Source organism: Lissotriton helveticus, chromosome 4_2 (assembly GCF_964261635.1).
Source record: "Lissotriton helveticus chromosome 4_2, aLisHel1.1, whole genome shotgun sequence".
NCBI lineage: Eukaryota > Metazoa > Chordata > Amphibia > Caudata > Salamandridae > Lissotriton > Lissotriton helveticus.
In genome coordinates, this window is record NC_136064.1 from 2244663 (window position 1) to 2265128 (window position 20466).

Here is a 20466-nt window from a genome sequence, read left to right on the forward strand (position 1 = left end):
TCTCTACATGAATCAGGCCATGCAAGCATGAACATCTCTCCTTGCATCAGGCTAGGGAAGATTGTAAATCTCTCCTTGCATCAGGTCAGAGAAGCATGTAAATCTCTCCTTGCATCAGGCTAGGGAAGCATGCAAATCTCTACATGAATCAGGCCATGCAAGCATGAACATCTCTCCTTGCATCAGGCTAGGGAAGATTGTAAATCTCTCCTTGCATCAGGTCAGAGAAGCATGTAAATCTCTCCTTGCATCAGGCTAGGGAAGCATGCAAATCTCTACATGAATCAGGCCATGCAAGCATGAACATCTCTCCTTGCATCAGCCTAAGGAAGCATGGAAATCTCTCTTTGCATCAGGCTAGGGAAGCATGTACATCTTCCCTTGCATCAGGCCAGGGAAGCATGTAAATCTGTCCTTGCATCAGCCTAGGGAAGCATGTAAACCTCTTGTTGCATAAATCTAGGGAAGCATGTAAACCTGTCCATGCATCATTCTAGGGAAGCATGTAAATCTCTCCTTGCACCTGCCTAGGGAAGCATGTAAATCTGTCCTTTCATCAGCCTAGGGAAGCATGTAAATCAGGCCAGGGAAGCATGTAAATCTGTACTTGCATCAGGCCAGGGAAACATATAACTCTCTCCTCGCATTGAGCCAGGGAAGCATGAACATTTCTCTTCGCATCAGGATAGAGCATCCTTGCATCAGGCATGGGAACATGTAAATCTTTCCTTGCATCAGGCATGTGAACAATGTAAACCTCTCCTCGCATTGAGCCATGAAAGCATGAACATCTCTCTTCGCATCAGGGTAGAGAATCCTGTAAATCTCTCCTTGCATAAGGCTAGAGAAACATGTGAATCTCTCCTTGCATCAGGCCATGGAAGCATGAACATATCTCCTTGCATCAGGCTATGGAATAATGTAAATCTCTCCTTGCATCAGGCCAGAGAATCATGTAAATGTCTCCTTGCATCAGGCATGGGAACATGTAAATCTCTCCTCGCATTGAGCCATGGATGCATAAAATCTTTTCATCAGGGTAGAGAATCCTGTAAATCTGTCATAGCATCAGGCTAAAGAAACATGTAAATCTCTCCTTGCATCAGGCTAGGGGAGCATATAAATCTCTCCTTGAATCAGGCCATGGAAGCATGAACATCTCTCCTTGCATCAGGCTAGGGAAGCATGTAAATCTTTCCTTGTATCGGTCTAGGTAAGCATGTAAATCTGTCCCTGCATCAGGCCAGGGAAGCATGTAAATCTGTCTTTGCATCAGCCTAGGAAAGCATGTAAACCTCTCGTTGCATACATCTAGGGAAGCTGCCCTTGCATCATTTTAGGGAAGCATGTAAATCTGTCCTTGCATCAGCCTTGGGAAGCATGTAAATCTGTCCTTGCGTCAGGACAGGGAAGCATATAACTCTCTCCTCGCAATGAGCCATGGAAACATGAACATCTCTCTTCGCATCAGGATAGAGAATCCTGTAAATCTTTCCTTGCATAAGGCCAGGGAAGCATGTAAATCTCTCCTTGCATCAGACATGGGAACATGTAAATCTCTCCTCGCATTGAGCCATGGACGCATGAACAACTCTCTTTTCATCAAGGAAGAAAATCCTGTAAATCTCTCTTTGCATCAGGCTAAAGAAACATGTAAATCTCTCCTTGCATCAGGCTAGGGAAGCATGTCAATCTATCCTTGCATCAGGCTAGGGAAGCATGTAAATCTCTCCTTGCATCAATCCAGGTCTTGCGCCACCGAGGATGCCGAGCCCAATCAGCTATAGTTTTATGGTTTGGACTACGTTCTCTTAAGTGTCCGTGGCGGTGAGCGGGTACGCAAATCACGGAGACTCGAGTCACGCTATATAAAAGACCTACTCACTAAATCCCCTCGCAGTTCAAATAGTGGAGAGGAATTATCTGTACACATAGGCCTGTGAGTCAGATCTGTATTTAGGATAAAAGTAACTGATTGAGAATTGTGAGCCCTGCTGCAATAGTTTTAACGGATGTTGGAACTGTAAGTGTATAAAGTTCTAAGGAAAAAGAGTTTTTCTGAACATAGATGAGATTTGGATTATGATATTAGTGCATGCCTCTCGACGTAATAAAAATGAAGTATGATGTATAGAAAAGTCTTTTAGAAATGTTTCCAAGGAAGGGACACCAGCCGATCCACGGCCAGATAAATTCTACGTACCATGACAGTATGTATAAGGTAAAACCGATTTACTGTTGATTGAATCTGTCATGAATCACATTCACAAGTAAAAATGAGAAATGAACAATAAAATTATGAAATGCATCATGACGATAAATAAGTATGTGTATATTTAAGTATACGCAATTTTATGCATATAGGTGTATGGTACAACGTGAAATAATTCACACATGAATTGAAGTATGTACATAATATGAAGATATACACTCACTACAAAATAGCGCTTATGTTAGATCGAAAGCGCTAGTCCTTTCCTTTTTTCAGTGAATAAGAAGTGTTGAAAAAGATGGCGTTTCCGATGAGTCTGACATCGAGAAAGGCATTTTCGCCGAAACATGTCTGTTGCTGGTCATTTGAGTAAACTTGCTTGACAACGTCAATGGGAGTGCGATTTCTTCTTTTGGATGAAAAGGAGTGGAACATATATATATATATATATTACAAGAAAAGTTGCTCAAAAGCCATGACACCTCCAAACATCTGTGTGCTTAATCAAAGCTTTTAATTTTAAACCGGCAATCACATTCCATACTTCATAGTCTCTTATGCATTTCAGAGCATGCTGGCTCCTTCATCAGAGAGAGGCATTGGATATAACTGCAGTCTTCAACAGCACCATTTGCTGCATGCACGCATTTTAAACATTCCCAGTGCACCTTGCAGGTGCGTTTTCGGTTCAAAGCATGCTGGTGCCTGTAGTTTGATATTATAAAGCCCCAGTGGGTTTAGTTCAATTCGTGTCTATTTTCAACTTGATTCAGCCCCAGTGAGCTGCGGAATGAATTCTCCCGGTTTCTTTCTTAAAAACAAAGCTATTCCTAAAGCTCCGAAATGTTCGAAACTCTTGTGGTCTCACAGGGTGTGGCGTCCTTCACGGCCAGGCTGCCGTGTCAAATATCTAAAAGAAAAGTTGCCCGGCGGGGCAAAATTCAAAATAAAAGCATGTGATTGCAACTTCAGTTCTTTTCTCTGCTGCCAGTAAACAAGGGCGGTGGCCCGAAACGTGTATGGCTGTGATGTGAGGCACTGATCTCTGCCTTCTGCTTGCTGCACCTTCACATATGGAATAATACAGTTCACCTTTAGAGGCTTTCCCCGCAAGGAGAAAATCTTTAGTTTTTGGATATATATATATATATATATATATATATATATATATATATATATAGAGATAATGGCCGACTGAGCGCAACCTAATAAAGGATTCTGTGCACTTAATGGTGGTCCGTGCTCTTGTCTTTGTGGTCCTATTGGATCTAAGTGCCGGTTTTGATACGGTGTCACATGTGATCCTTCTTGAACGCCATTGGACGATCGGAATCAGGGATGCTGCTCTGGAGTGGATTCGTTCCTTCCTGGCTGGGCGATCATTTCAAGTGTCAGTACCTCCTTTTCACTCTCAGGATCATGCTCTATCTCGTTGGGTGCCACAGGGCTTCATCCTGAGCCCACTTCTTTTTAATCTTTATGTGGGACCTTTGGCGGAGGTGGCCAGAGGTAGGGGGCTATTCTTGGTGTCGTACACCAACGACACCCAGCTGGTGATCGCCTTCTCCAAAAATTGCTGTGCAGATTTGGAAAGCTTCAAGACGGATCTGTTGGTTATCTCGGACTGGATGAAGGCTAACTGCCTTCAATTAAACGCCAGTAAATCCGAGATTCTTCTCTATGGGAAAGACCAAGAGCTGTGGTCGGAGCAGTGGTGGCCTGACCATCTTAAACCCGCTCAGTTACCGAAGAAGATGGTAAAGAACCTGGGTGTTTGGTTCGACACTGGCCTAACCTTAAAAAAACAGACAAGAGCTGTTGCTGCGGTTTGCTTTGGGCTTCTGAGAGGTCTAAGACCTTTGCTTGGCTTTTTCCCACCCGGAGAGCGCCAAACCATCCTGCAAGCCTCCATTCTTGCGAGGCTTGATTATGGTAATGCTTTATATCTGGGCGCCAATAGAGCGAGTATTAAACGCCTCCAGAGAGTCCAGAATGCGGCAGCACGTATGCTAGAGGCGCTGCCTAGGTCGCAGTCGGTGGCTCACGTGCTCTTTAAGTTGCACTGGCTGCCCATTGAAGCCCGCATTCATTTTAAGGTGCTGTGCATCGCGCACAAAATCCTGATGCACCAAGCCCCTATCGGGCTCTCGGGTTTACTGAAGCCCTATTTGTCTGGGCGTGCTCTGAGATCCACCAACTGCGGGCTGGTTTGTGTCCCTCGAGTAAGAAAAGCTAGGACGGGGGCCGTTCGTTTGGCCTTTTGGCGGCCAAACTTTGGAATTCCCTCCCAGCGAACATCCGAGTCATGTCCAATCTTTTGACGTTTCGGAAGTCTGTAAAGACATGGTTGTTACCTGCCATTTAACAAAGGACGCTTGTTGTATCCCTCTGCTCCCCTCTGGTCTCTGGTTGCGCTGGGACGCCTCGTTGCTGAGGCAGCCATGCGCATTATAAATCCCGTATAAATAAATAAATAAATATAGACCCCCTGCTACAACATTCCAATGTTTGTTTTGTGTTTGTCCCTCTTTAATTTAAAACATTCTACCCTCAGAGGGTGGAATGTCCTAATAGTCTTATAGCCCGTCTGCCTCTGGCTATATAGATTGTTAAAGGCCCTCTACATTGTTATAGGCCCTTACTGCAGATTCAGGGCCTTTAATACCAGGTATAGTCCTCTACAGCAGGCTATAAGGCTGTGTTAGTATACTGGAATGGTAAGAGCTTCAAGGGAGACTATGGAGTGTCTCAGGGCTAATTATGGCTGGTATAGGCCTTCTGTTCCAACATTCGAATGCGAGTCTTTCTCTTCCTGCCTTTTTCATTCAGAACATTCTATCCTCAGTGGGTGGAACGCTCTTATTGCCTTACAGCATCTGGCTATATCGGTTGTTAAAGGCCCTATCCCTCGTTATAGGCCCTCTCCTAAATGATATAATATAGTTTATCTCTAGTTGTGTATGAAAACCAGGAGACATTGTTTACCTGCCAATCAAGTTCCAACAGTTGCAGGAAACCAGTGTTGCCTCACTGTATGCTAGGTTGACCTGGTCCCTCTATAACAGACCACCACGATTTCTAGATGTGAACTTTCGAAATTCATCTTTTGGTGTGGGACATGATCGTTGAAGGGGGCAGCCTCTCTTTTCAGAAGGGGAGCCTAGTATATGCAGGTAGATAATATTTTAATGTATTTACTTCGGTTCTGCTTGCATAGAAAAGTCTCTGAAAGGTGAGAACTACAAATTTGCTCCTCAATACCAGGATGCTGTAATGTGAGCAATCATTGAACCGGTCTTCACGTTGCAACCTTCTGGCAAATTTGCAAAAGAAACCGAGATGAAAGAAACTTTCCATGAACTAAACATATAATAATCTACAAAAATGTCTTGCTGAGCTACAGATGATAACGCGGAGTACTGTGTGACTGTTGGGAAAAATACATATTGTAGCAAAGAGACATAACCAAAACATGAGAATTATGAAACACCCCGAGCTGTAAATGGCCATGATCACTGCTGTCGCAAGTTTCAAAGGAACTATGGGGGTTGCTACACTGCTGCATGCGCAACACGGAAAGTGTGATGTCACTACGCAATGACAGAAAAGTTTAAAAAAAGACAGCAACGGGAAAATGTACAGAACAGGGCTGCATCAAGAATAAGGGGCATTCTAGCATGATTGCAAAAAATTACAAAATGTAAGACTCTACCTATAATGTAAATTAAAAAAGTTTAACAATGTTGTAAAACAAGATTTCACTGTCACTTCCGATGCCAAAGGAAGAACTAATTAAAGTGATGTTGTTGCTGGAGACCAAAGGACACTTTCATAACCTGTTCAATTGCTAAAAGCACAAGATCAGAGCATGATCACAGATGCTTGATAAATGTGCTGCATTTATGGATTCCTATGACATACAAGACGGATTTATTCACCATTTGCATCGGATACTCTTGGAAAAATGCAAATATAGCTTTAGCACCACCTTCACTGAAATTACTTAAGTGAGACCATGGTGTTAACGTGCTATCGTGCTATGATGGTGTTCTCGTCCTACACAAGTGACAAGAGAGGTGGGAACTGTTAGTCATTCATTTCCATATCTATCAGTACATCTTCTCAATGGACGAGATGTCTGTATATGTCTTGTAGCCACAGCGGAATAATAAAAATTGATTGCCAGATAGGATAAATATATTTCTATTCATTTGTATTTGTTGCACTTAAAACACCGCTCATATTCAAAGCCCGGAACAAGACAGGAAGTACTGTAGTACAAAAACGTAGGATGAAAATACTAGAAAAAAATTATGAACATATGATTAGGGCCGGTTAGATAATAACCAGGAGAGGTTCTTGCAACATTTTTTAAATCTAGATAAGGCTGATGCGTATCTAATATCTATTATTTGTTTTAAAGTTTAGATGCAAGACACAGATAAGAGACAAGGAACGAGAACTAAACATTTGAAAAGGAGTATATGGAGAAATCATCAGGCATGGAAAAGGGGCATATGAGGACGATTAAAAAATAATTAAATCTAGTCAAGCTGCATAATATGGATAAATATGTGTGAGTGATAAGTAGGACACTGTAGGATATAAACTTGAGTATTGAATGATTTCATATGGAGCAGTAATGAATTTAGGATGACCAACATGAAATGGAAGAAAGTAATAGACAAGTGAGAAGTTTTCAGAGAAGAAAAGGGAAGACGGCTTGATTTTCAGTGTAATGTGTAACACAGGAGATTTTGGAGACAGATGTGGAAAATTAATAATAAACTACAAAGCAAGGTTGCAAGCAGAGGAAAAAAAGAGTTGACTGAGTTGGCAGAAGAAGACAGCAGGAGTAGGAATGAAAGCTAAAAAGGGGAAAAGAGTGTTAATCTTTTTAGGTTCAAGTTTAAGGAAAGGAGGCAGCATCCATGTCTCAACAGCGGAAAGCGATTTAGAAGTTCGAACTGGAGAGAGAAACAGAGACTGAAGAGGAATAGAAGATATTTTGGGATTCATCCTCTGATGTTTTTTGGATGGGTGATGGAGTCTGTCAATACTCCGATAATCCCTCACAGTATGCTGCAGACAAAGCAACCGCAAGCCCTACTAATACAATTCTGTGTTTACTGGTCCAACTGTAGATTCTCTTTTCTAAGACCAGACCAAGTTCACAAGATATTCTCAGTTCTCCGATACCGTCCACCACTAAGGAAATATCTAACACCGGATGCTTTTAGCACACAACAAAACCTACTTCTGTGCGGTCAGTACTTATTATTTCTTTCACCATAAAGCAGAGCTTGTGGTTTTTACAGCTTGATTTTCTATGAGACCGCTATTTACCCATTATCAACAAGGATGATCTTCTCAGCCCAATTATTCTGTTGTTATGAACTGTGGAAAACATTTAATCTCAGACTTTTGCTTTGTCACCTATTCATGACTTAGAAATAAACATCTTAATCTTGCCTCACCCAAAAGGAGGCCCTTCACTAAAAATACAGAAAAGTAAGATTAATTTAGTTATGACTTTATCATAACCAAATCAGGAAAGGCATCTTTTTAGGCTGTTTACATTTCAGCATGACCTAGAGATCTGCTCAGCTGTCCGTTAACTCAGAGAATGTGATGTAAAAAACAGGGATGCACAACACTGTTCTAAAAAGAGGCACAAAGGGTTTTAGGGTGGAATCTGTGACCTGGTTAATTAACTTCAATTCACTATAACTCTATGATAAATGGAATACTGCAATCCATGTATAAAATCCGGTCTCTAATTTCTTTATAATCGGCAACTTGTGACACACTAGGTCACCGATTATAAAAAAAATTATGTCAGGAGTGAACTTAATACAGTTGAGTTACACCGCCAGCGGCAGCAGCCGAGGGGAGAGGCAGGTCAGGCCAGGGAGCATAAATATAGCGGCTGTTTAATTTGTAAAAACAAAACGTTTTTTTTTCTTTCTTCAGCTGTTTTTCGAGTTGTACAATGACATTTTGAATTGGGAGATTTATGGCAACATGTTTATTTTTTCACACTCCTACGGTAATTATAGTAAAGTTAGAATCTTTCTGTATGTTTCTACTTTATGTTTATTTAATGACTCTATTAAACTGATTCTAATATCTTTTTGCAACAATTATCTAACAGCTTTTTTTTGTGTGTGATTTTGATATACACCTTCTGTGATTCTAATTTTATTCTTCATGTTTGCATATGTGCTCTCTCTTATATGAAAGAGCTACAGACCAATGATTTAAGTGGTTTGTGGGAAAGGTGATGGTGTGACCATGTATTATAAACAGGGTCACTGGAATTATGCAGCAGGAACTGGTCAAATTATGTGGCAGCAATGAGTAAATTATGCGGCAAGAGAAGGCAAATTATGCGGCATAATGCGGCACATTTTGTGATAGTATTACTTCATTATTTTGTCATTTTTAAATTTATTAACACTGTCTGGGCATTGGTTTTACCTCATTAGCACCAGTTTAACTCCCAAATATGGTTATAAGCAACAGAATGGTGATCAGTTTAACTTTGCAAAGGGGTTCCACTGCACAGCAACATATGTCGCTGTGTTTTTTTAACTTTTGAACCTTTTGTGCTAGGAACGTTTTTGGTTAAAATCTGCAGATTATGCTGTAGATGATGGATTATGTGGCAAATGCTGCAATTCTATAACTATGCGAAAATCGCAGCGGCTGCACATTCACACAATTCCAGTGGCCCCGGATATAAGGAATAAAGTACCCCATGCCATACATTATAAGGATAGCGCAAGTCACCTTGGAGTTCCCTAACCCTATAAAGGAACTCAGCCTTCAGCACCAATCTGCTATATGGTCATGGAACTCCTTGGTGACTTGCAATAAATATCCTTTTAATGCACGGCAGGGGGTATTTTACCCATATATATTAACAGAAGCAACTGCCACAATGTACTGTACAATTCGTGTACGTATTTTAGTGCACACTGTTGAATGTGGGGTAGTCCACACTGTCGTACTGGGGGAAGAAGGCTTCACAGTTGAGCCCCAAAGTACTTTATCCAAAGTACTGCCAGCTTAATCAGTCTTCAATGGAGTTTGTGCAGATTCTGAAAATATTTTCATTTCACATGCTTGAAAGACGAAAGGATGATATATATTTTGAATTTACAAATTATATATATATATCGTATGTTTAAATACAGATATATCCAAATAAGTGGAACCCTTATACCAGTGACTCAAAATGTGAAATGCTATTGATTTCATTGTTGTGTGTTTATCTACAGAACATTTCCAAACAGGTATAAAATAAAATAAAGGCTGTTTTGCTTTAGTTTCTATATCTCTCCACATATATTAAACAAAGAGTGCCATATATCATCATAGGTTCTCCAGGTACTTACTCTTTTGTTAAGACAAATAACAGGCCACAGGCTGCATCCCAATGTGCAACAGCAACATAGACAGCCGCACAGCAGCCATTTTACATTGACAGGCAGGTTTTTTTTTAAACATGCATTGACTCTGCCAATACTGGTCTTAAATTCTTCTGGTGCAACCTGCAATAAGAAGAGTATGGAGAGTGTTAGTCACTAGTGAATATGTGCAAAATAATATATTAGAGGGCATCTTTACAAAAAAATAATCCACCCACATGATTTCAACAGCTTTGATCGATAAAGTGCAACCTTGATATAGAAACCATTACCCTTAATAATATTATTATTTTAACATCCTTCTAAATAAATAATAATTTAAAAAACATATGCAATCACCAAATCATTCAATATTCATTATAACATATTTCATGAAACCAGTTCAGTAACAAAGAGATTTCCATTAAATCAATATGACAATTTCAAACAGCACATCTTTTTACAGTTCTTTAAAGAGTTCAAGTGGTTCATTTCGATACATTTTCATGTCTCCATCAAAACTACACAAGGGATAAATAGGTACTAAGGCAGATGAGTCCCCGTGTGTTGTCGGTTAGCACTGCCAAATTAATAGTTCTGATGACCAACTAATGCAGGGAAGACAGTAGCCATGTTTAAACATGTGGTGTAGGTTGGACAGAAGAAGAGGAAACAGGCCTCACTCAACATTACACACACAAAAGGCACAATAAGGAGAGGGCATGTCGCAGTTATTCCATCTTGTTGTGAAATTAGCCAAAGGCAAGTTATACCCATAGAAGTTAATAAGCAATACCAAACACGTTTGGGGTTCATTTTAATGAAGCTACTTCTCTGCGCTCTAATTCTTATTTATCAAGGTATTGTCAAGTGCAACGAAACAAGTACTTTGTGGTCAAATTTCGTTTGACCACAAGTACTTGTTAAATACATTACTTTTAACATTGGAGCATACAAGTACACCACACTTTACATTATGTCCCTCAACCACCAGACAGACCCTCTGCTTTGACTTGCTCCTAGTGCTCTCCAGGCAGCTATTGTGCAGTGAATCGTTTTGATTTCAGTGCGGTTTGCAGTCTTACGCTTGTGTGTCAATATGTATCTAAGTGGTATTGGGTTTGCAGCCTCCTCCTCAACCGCCAGGTGAGGCAAGTGTGTTTGTGGGTGGTACCAGTAGTGTGCATATTGTGTTTGCCCGCCCAGGTTAGTGTGATCTGATATGTGCGTAGCGTTTTGAAAAAAGATTGGAGCAGGACGATTGGTACGTTACTCAAAAGATATAGGAAGGGGGGCACAATAACCATTTTCGAGAGCGCCACTCTGTCAGCTAGGGAGAGTGGCATTTTAATTCACGTTGCCTCTTGATTTTCAAGATTGTCCAATGCTCTCCCATAGTTCTCACAAATCACAATTTCAGGGTCTCTGTGAATCCACACCCCATGATATTTCACCGAGTCTGTGCTCCACTCTAACGGGTAATCCCAAGCATGTGGCGCTGTGGACCGTATCAGTGGCAACATTACTGAATTGGACCAGTGAATGCCCAGTCCAGAGTATCTCTCGAATTTAATTTATTGTCTAAGCAGCGTCGCTAGGTTTTACGTAGAGTTCCAGACATATAGGACCATGTTGACTGCATATAGAGAGATGCCAATCTGCCTCTGGTGGAATCTCAGCACTGCACTCTTATGTCGTTGGCAAATTTTACATGCAAGTGGTTCCAGGGCTAGAAAAAATAGGATTGGGGTCAGCGGACACCCCTGTCTTGTACCGTGGTATATGTGCAGTGGGCCTGACGTGTGTCCATTGATCTGTACCCGAGCAAGTGGGGTGGTGTACTTCTCAAGAAGGCCTCCGGAATTCCCATGTGGGCTAAAATGGTGAACATATAGGGCCATTCTATAGAGTTAAAGGCTTTGGCGGCATCTAAAAGCACAGCCGCCGCCTCGAGATCAGGATTCAATTGGTGCAGTAGTGCAAAGGTGGTCCGTAAGTTATGCGCTGTTGATCGATCTGGTATAAACCCAGATTGATCTGGAAGGACCATGTTTGGTAACAAGGGTTAAAGCCTAGAGGCTAGTATGCGTGCCAGAATATTTGTGTCCTTTAGGGCGTTATGACTCACATTTATCAGCTGTTTATCTGACTTCAATAGAGCTGTAGTAAGGGCCTCGCGAAGTTCAATAGAGCTGTAGTAAGGGCCTCGCGAAGTGTCATAGGTAGCGTCTGCTTTGTGCATGCCTCAGTGTATATCTCCAGGCACAAGTAGGTCTGCAAATTCTTTGAAAAATGTGCTACTTAAGCTGCCTTGCCCCAGCAATCTTCCGTTAGCCAATGATCGTATGGCCTCACAACACCTCCACTTCTATGGGCTGTAGAAGATATTCCCATTGTCCATCAGACAGCCACGCTAAGGCTATGTCCTCCAGATAGGTGTTAATATCGGCTTCCATGGGGGATACCATGAAAGCATACACATTCTTATAAAACTCTGAAAACAACGTAAGGATCGCAGGCGTGTCATATTGATCCCTTCCGTCTCTATCAGCTACCTTTATTGCGGGCTTATATCCACTGGCCGGGCGTACCTTAGCGGCCAGTACTTGACGCGGTCGTTCTCCCTCCCCATGGACCCATGCCACAAACCACCTGATCATGTAGCACACTTCTCTGTTTTTTAAAAGTACGTTCTGGTGATTTTAAAATACCTTGTTGCTGCTAAAATTCAATTGTGCGCTGACTCCCCGGTCCACCACAGCGATTTAGGCTGTTTGTGTGGAGGGAGAACAGAGCGCTCATACTTCCTGGTGTGGCCAATACTTGGCAGCCATCTTATGAGGTTGACGCTCCAGTCTTCCTCGAGCCCAATCTACATTAAACTCCTGTCCCACCGCGCAGCGGTACGCGCAGCGGGAGCCCCGTAGACGCGCCGAAGAGGCGCCAAAGAGAAGCCAGTCTGCGCCAGTCCGCGTCCAGACGCTCCCAGCTCCCTGTCCCAGCTTGGCACTATGGTAGGGAATCGCCTTATATATAGCGCCTCTCCCTGCAGGCATTAAGACCCACCGTCAACCCTCTATGTTTACATTCGGTCCTCCCTATAAAATCGAAGGCCCGTTGTAAAACATGTAACTGGGAACTGCCCAACCCGAGCATAGGGAAACACCCCCCTATGTACAATTGGAGGATGTTCCTTCTTAATTGTCGGTCGCTGCCGAAACATTGTACTGAACTGGCCATGCTGAGGAGCTCACCCCTGACGTCCTCTTTTTAACAGAGACATGGCTCCAGCTGGATACTGATCCTGCAACAGTATGGGCCACCCCCCAAGTCTACACTCTAAAGCGACTGGATCGCAAGTCAGGCAGAGGTGGAGGGCTGGCCATCATCTACAGAGACAACTATAGATGTCGCGTCACTCCCTCCACCACACCAGCCTGCGAGAGCCTACACTTCACTCTCGAATTCACCCCCACCACCACCTTTTCAGGCATTTTAGTATACCGACCGCCTGGCTCCCTCAGTGACTTTGTCACAATCATGACGGATATTGCTGCCAACCTAGTGCTCACCTCAGCAAATCTCACTTTGTTGGGCGACCTGAATTTGCACCTGGACGATCCGCTTGATTCAGCAGCTAACAGTCTTCGACTGAATCTCCAGGCTATTGATCTGCTCCAGAAAGGCTTCCACCCGACGCATACTAAGGGACATCTTCTAGATCACATCTTTAGCAATTTGGACAGCTTAAGGGTCGAACCACCTACACCACTACCGTGGACCGACCACTACTTAATACCCTTTATATGGTCTACAAGTACCCGCCCCATCTCACAAAACAATAACAGACACTGGGGGAGAAAATGGGTCTCGCTTCCCTTTTCTAAGTGGAAATCGTCTCTTACCGAACATCTACCTCCGAAGGTGACGAATTCCAGCACAGCCGCCGCCAATTTTAACAACTGGATTCTTAATACCCTTGACCAAGTTCTCCCGAAGGAATCTTTGCATTCAATAAAAAGACCTAAAGTAGCCCCCTGGTACTCCCCTGAGAATTATGAAGCAATCCTGCCGTAAATTGGAGAGAGCTTGGAGACAAGAATACTCGCAATCCAAGAAAGCAGAGTATAGAGCTGCAATCAAGCTATACAAAAATGAACTGAAAACTGCACAAGCCCAGTTTTATGATTCGAAAATTAATCTAGCGTCAAACTCCCCCAAAGAAGTTTTTAAAATTGCTAAATCATTAATCTCTCCCCCCCCCCTGAGCGTCCGTCTGTGGTCGGTGTGCAAGCTCGATGTAACAATCTAGCCACCTTCTTCTCCCAGAAGATTCAGGCCATTTACTCCTCCTTTGTCACTGGAGGAAGTGACCTGGAGACTACCGCCGCTACTAACCCCGACCCTCCAGTTCCTTGCTCACTTGATGAGTTCCCTCTCTTAGACTCCATCTCATTAGACAGAATGATCCCTAAAGTCACCTCGGGATCTCCTAATGACCCAACACCCCCACAGACCCTGACCAAGGTCATTGATGCCATTCGCCCTGTCATCTTAGATGTCCTCAATTCCTCCATCATTTCCAGCTCCGTCCCAGTCCTGTGGAAATGTGCGATGGTCAAGGCTCTTCTGAAAAAGCCTACCCTAGATCAGAACAACTTGGCGAATTTTCGCCCAATCTCCTTACTCCCCTGGATGAGCAAACTGCTCGAGAGGCACATCAATAACATCCTGGTAGATTATTTAGAATCTAACAATCTGCTATGTGCCTCTCAGACGGGATTCCGCCCTCAACACGGAACCGAAACTGCTCTACTAGCAGTAACGGAAGAAACCAGATCTGTGCTGGACCGGGGAGGGAAAGCTGCCATCATATTATTAGAGCTCAGCGCCGCGTTCGACACGGTCAACCATGCCACACTATTACATCGTTTAAAGGGCATGGGCGTGTCGGGCGCGGCCCTGGAATGGCTGACCTCCTTCCTGGACGAGCGCTTTTTCCAGGTGTTTGAGGGTGAGGCAGTTTCCTCTAAGCAACCTCTCAGCTGTGGGGTTCCCCAGGGCTCTGTCCTAAGCCCCACACTTTTTAAATGTCTACATGCAACCTCTAGCAGGGATAGTCCATCCCTTCGGTGTGCGTATTGTCACCTACGCGGACGACACCCAATTGGTGGTCTCTTTGGACCACACTGAGGGGTCGTCCAACACCCTGGGCCCCTGTCTAGAGGGTGTAGCTAAGTGGATGCAATCTTCCTGTCTCAGACTTAATGGGGAGAAGACAGAGATTATGCTACCGACCACTCTGGCTTCCACCTGGCCCACCTGTCTTGGCTCCCCTCCTTCCCCTAAACCTCAGATTAAGAGTCTTGGAGTCTGGCTCGATAAAGCATTAGATTTCTCTGTTCAGGCCACCAGAACGGCATCCACCTGTATCGGGCTAATGAGAATGCTCCCGAAGGTGCTCCCTTTACTTCCATTCCAGGCGAGGAGAATCATGGTTCAGGCCCTGATACTCTCCCGCCTGGATTATGGAAATGCTTTATATCTAGGAACCCCGGCGGCAGTGACCAATAGACTTCAAGTCACTCAAAACTGTGCTGCCCGATTACTATTCAACATTCCCCGTTGGCATTCAGCCAAGAAGGCCTTGACAGAACTACACTGGCTCCCAGTGGCTGACAGAGTACATTTTAAAGGCCATGTGCATTGTGCATAAATCCTTTTATCGCACGGGTCCTGCCATCTTGCTCCCCTTGGTTGTACCCTACATTCCCTCCAGAACCCTGCGTTCCAGTGCACTGCATCTAGCCACCACAACTAAAATCAATAAAGCCCGTTGGGGCGGCCGTTCATTCTCGCACATCGCTGCGAGAATGTGGAACTCTCTCCCGCTGAATCTTAGAGAGAACAACAACCTGATGGCTTTTAGGAAAGCTCTGAAAACACACCTGTTTGCAAAATCGTGTTAACCCATCCCGGCCCTCGCCTTAGTAATCAGTCAAAGCGCTGCGAGGCCTCCGGGTAGTTTCGCGCTATATAAATATAATTTTTTCATTTCATTTCATCTCATTATATTGTGTGATATGTTCTCTAATCACCGCTATAGTTTCAACTTTCGATTATCTCTAGATCCCTCACCAGCTTCTGCATCTTTTGCTCTATCTTTTTGAGTTGCCCTTGTAGATCTTTAAGTTTGCACACATGCATACTAATACAAATACTTTTATTATGGCCTTAAATGCCACCCACAATGTGCCAGCTCCTTCCACCTATCCCACACTGATGTCAAAATATTCCACAATGGCATGCCTTATAGTGTCTCTGTACACTGGGTCAAGTAGTGCTGAGGCGGTAAATCTCCGAAGATATTGTGTAGGTGTCTGTGTTGGTTTCGCTAGGACTAGCCTGACTGGGTTGTGGTCCGACAGGGTTCTAGTAAGGTGCTGCACACCCGTTGTCCGTGCCCACCTCCTCAGATGCCAGCCAGTAATCTAGCCAGGACCATGAGGTGTGTACTGAGGATGTAAAGGTGCCCACCTGGTTATTCAGGTTTCTTAGTCTCCACAAATCCACCATGACAAACTCCGAAATACCTTCTCTAAGGACCTTGGCCGTCTGTTTGTCTTGAGGTATTACTTGTGGCTATCTAACATGTCTAGGGTCCAGAGTTGTGTTGAGGTCACCTCACCATATTATGATTGACAGGGGCAGAAGCCTTAGTATATAACATATTTGATTATAGAACCCATGGTCATCCACATTTGGTCCATATGTGTTGAAGAGTGTAACTAGGATAACTGAGAGCGTGCCCTGTAAAACTGCGTACCTGCCTTGCTCTTCTGTTACAGTATGAGTAACTGAAAATGAAAACCCCTTCTTTACCAGGATGAGCACTCCCCTGGAATAGGATGAAAACGACAAGGCCAGGAAGACCTCAGCTCATCGAGTGCCGACTGCACCCTTCGATCTTTTTGTTAGCTGTGTCTCCTGTAGCAGTGCAATTCGTATATGGTGTCAGTCTAAGCAGGCCAGCACCTGTTGTTTTTTTCGGGGGTTATTCTGCCTTCGTACATTCTATGTTATAAGAGAGGTTAAGTTTGATCCCCTAGGTCCTGCCCTTACTGTCATGTGGGCGAGTTAGGACCCAATTTGTTTGTAGTGCAGCAGTGCATGTGTCAGCATTGGTATACCGCAAACAATCGAGGCAGCAAAATACAAGAACAACCCCCTCACTTCAGCATCCCTTTATGCTAAAGATAACCCTGCAACGTACAAACCATTCAAACTTGCACATCTGGGTTCGTCGGCTGCCTAGTGCTACCAACAACATATTAACTGTAGAACGCGTTTGGGGTGCAACCTCACGCAGGCCAGCCAGAGTCCCAAGTACCCTCCTTCAGGAGGAGGTGGCAGTAAGGTTCGTTGATTACTGGTGTGCATCAGTCATTCCAATTGGTATGAATGAATAGCTGCACCGGAGGGCAGCACCGACCACGGCCCATGAGATGTGAGCCCACTGGGCTGTGTTGGGCCATACCATTTAGACACTGCATGTAACTATATAGCAGTTAGGGTAGTTCATGTCTGGCTTACACCATCAAGGTCTTTATGAGCTGTAGGATCAGATGTAGGGCCTAATGGTTCATCCGCCCTCCTTTTGGAACTGAAAAGATGAAGAGGGTAAAGTGGAGTTTTCGATGGATGCCCCAGTGCACCTTAAATCATATTGGGCTCAATCTTAATCTGTGTTTTCATTTTCGTCCCGTTGGTCTCTTTTCCGGGCTTGAAATTTGTTAACATACTCCAATGCTGCTTGCGGCGTCGTGAAGATTTTCATTTTACCTTGGCAGTCAATGTGTATCCTGGACGGGTAGAGCATTGCATATTGAATTTCCGCAGCTTGTTGTTTCTTTTTCACTGGTTGATATTCCTTTTGGGGAGCTTGAACATTAGCTGTGAAGTCTGGATAGAATGGCACAGTGTTACCTTGGTATGTTATGTTTTGGCGTTCTCGCACTAGCCAGAGAATTGCATCTCTGTCCCTGTAGTTTAATAGTTTGGAAATTATTGGCCTTGGGGTGGTGCCTGAGACTGGTCGCGCCATTAGAGATCGGTGGGAGCGCTCCACCACCAATAGGTGTGAGAGATTATCTGAGACGAACACTTCTTTCAACATATGCTCTACATATTCCTCCATTTTACATGCGTTTGTCATTTATGGAATCCCTGTAATGCATAGGTTACTTCTTATGGAACACGCTTCCAAGTCCTCGTTCTTCGCAAGCACTTTTTCCATGTTGAGGTACTTAGTGCTTACAGATTGCATAGTGTCTTCCGTAGTGGATATTCTTCGCTCAGCTCCTGTCAAGCGCGTTGCATGATTATCTAACTTGGTGGCAAGGTGGTCTAGACGGAGGTTAATATATTCTATTTTGCCATCTGTGGAATGCAAGCTTTGTTGTATTGCCAGCAAAGTGCATCCAGTGTCGAAGCACCCTGGTTGGAGTCGTCTGCCTTGTGCTCAGTCGCCATTTCTGCCGTTACCCTAATGCTTTTCCGGCTTTCAAATGTCAGTTTGGGCTGCAATTTATATGATTTCCCCATTGGTGCCATGTGGCAGCACAGCAGTGTCTACAGCTGTATACCCTATGCGATAACAAAGTTTATTGGGTTGCATCTATTATTGTTCACTATACACTGTGGGCTCCAGCCGTGCTTTCACAGTTACTCATGCCTTTGCATAGGTGTACTTTTTAAGCCATATGCTGCAGTTCTTTAACACTTTTCTGCGTCTGTAGCAATTGATGTCAAATGGGGGAGGGAGGACTTCTTTCTGTAGATCTTTATCCCAGGATATATTAGTGTTTTACAATATCACCAGCGCCTCCTCAGCCATGATAGTCTGTGTTATGGGAGCTGTAGGCCATAGCGTACTCCGTCACCACACGTGGTTTGCCGTGCATGCTGTTTCAGTAAGCAATCACATCATGGGGGAGACTCGTGGGCTACTACAGCTCACTGTGAACTCTCTGGCTCATCCCTCCCCACAGCGGTCCAGGGCCACCAAGTTTGTGCTCTAGGGCCGAGCAGATCACTCCTGACACTTTTTGATCCAGTCCACCCCTCTTGCTCCTCGCAACAATCAACTGTGTTTTCCAGGCCGGCAACCCTCGGTCTTCTAGGTCGAGTTCCCCCTATTATTCCGTGCCACTGGGTAGTGCCATGGGCTGACCGTCCCAAAGCGGGACTCCACATCAGATGCCTAGTCTCCTTCGCTCCGCAGTACTAATGTTGGCTGAGCCCCAGCCCCCCTGGGTAGGGCCAGCTTAATCAGTAGTTGTAGCCTTGCCTTTGCTAGGAGAACGCCTGCGCCCAGCTCTAGTGCGCACAGCGCTCACTCACCGGAAAGCAGGGACACTGTTCAGGGAAGGGCCATTGGAGGCTCCCCCAGTCACCGCTGTGTCCCGAGTTGGGCTCACCTCACAGAGTACCAGGCGACCCGGTCCAAGCAGTCCCACGCGGGGGTCAGTAACCAGCTCTCATGCCCTCTGTGGCGCAGACTGGGGTCACCGATTAACACTACCACTATACCTCAATGCCCGCCATTCTGGTCAGCCATGGTCTGGCCGGCTAGTTCAGTGATGCGGCAGGGTCTGTGCTTTCCTGGGGCTCCACAGTGTTAGAGTTTGGGCAATCCGTACCTTATCCGCCCACTTCATTCAATTTGGGCACAGTGGTTCTCACTGCCTACCAGAATGTAGGATATTATGAGGATTTTTACTCACGGCCACGGGGCTGCACTAAGGTGAGGCCATATCGCTGCGGGCTTTCTAGCGCCCCAAAAAGTGAACCATTCCATACCAATCCGGACAAACTTCTCTCCGATGTGGCCCAGTTTCATCCCACTCAGTTTCTTCAATTATTCTCACATCAGTTTATCACCTCAGTTCAAGAAGTATTAACTTATCTGGTGAGATGCTCATTAGTGTCCTAAAGAATTTCATAGTCAGTGACTCGGATAATTCTTTCAAGTTGTGTCAGGATACTGCCAACTGTTATCACTGCATGAGGGTCTTCTGCGAGCTTGCCGTCATCATGAATACTAGTTTGGAACCTGTGCTGAACTTAAGTATGCAAACACTCTTGGAAATCAGATACACTCCAGATTCCATGACAGCATTTACTTATCAACCAGTAATGCATTATAGTACTAATATACCTGCTTTACCATAAGAGCTGGAGAGGAAACTTTTGGTGAATCATATTATACTTGGAACTCTTTCTTACTTCTTCGAGCATGTTCATGTGCTCCTTGGCAGGAATTCTGATCATATTACGAACTAGATCTGATCCAAGTTCTGCTCCGGATTTTCGTTCTGCCTACTGGTTGCTTCCTGGAACCTCTGTGCAGTCCTTCAGAGAGAGAGCTGGAGGAGGGACTTTGACTGTTCTCACCTTCACTGTACTGCAGCCTGCTAACACTTGTTCTGAATTCCAACAGCCCTGTTTGGCTGTGAGCTTGGAGGAGGGATACATGCCCCTTCCTAGCCAGTGTGTATGCAGTCACTGCATGCCATGCTCTTACCATAGATTCCCATGTTTTCAGGCAGAACTTGCAATTGTTTATCCCCATATGGAGATAGACTATCCTCTCCAAATCAATAAAAACTAAGTTAAAGCGATAGAGGTCAGGTTTTATCAAAGATGCTCGAATCCCTGTATGGTCAGTTTTTCCCCCGACATGCTTGAAGCATTTTATTTTCACTGCCCTTTGGGTTTTGTTTTATTTTTTTTAGAATTTTATAGTGCAAACCAGACCTGTATCAGAGCACTTTACATGAG

General features: G+C 44.2%; 1 protein-coding gene across 1 annotated transcript in view; it reads right to left on the minus strand.

Annotated features, from left to right (window-relative positions):
- The window catches only part of LOC144752171 (cysteine-rich hydrophobic domain-containing protein 1-like), a 282315-nt gene that overhangs the window by 169207 nt on the left and 92642 nt on the right, over positions 1-20466 (minus strand). The window contains exon 3 of the mRNA XM_078640100.1: positions 9613-9768. Coding sequence (XP_078496226.1) covers positions 9613-9768 — 156 coding nt within the window. The remainder of the gene's footprint in view (positions 1-9612; positions 9769-20466) is intronic.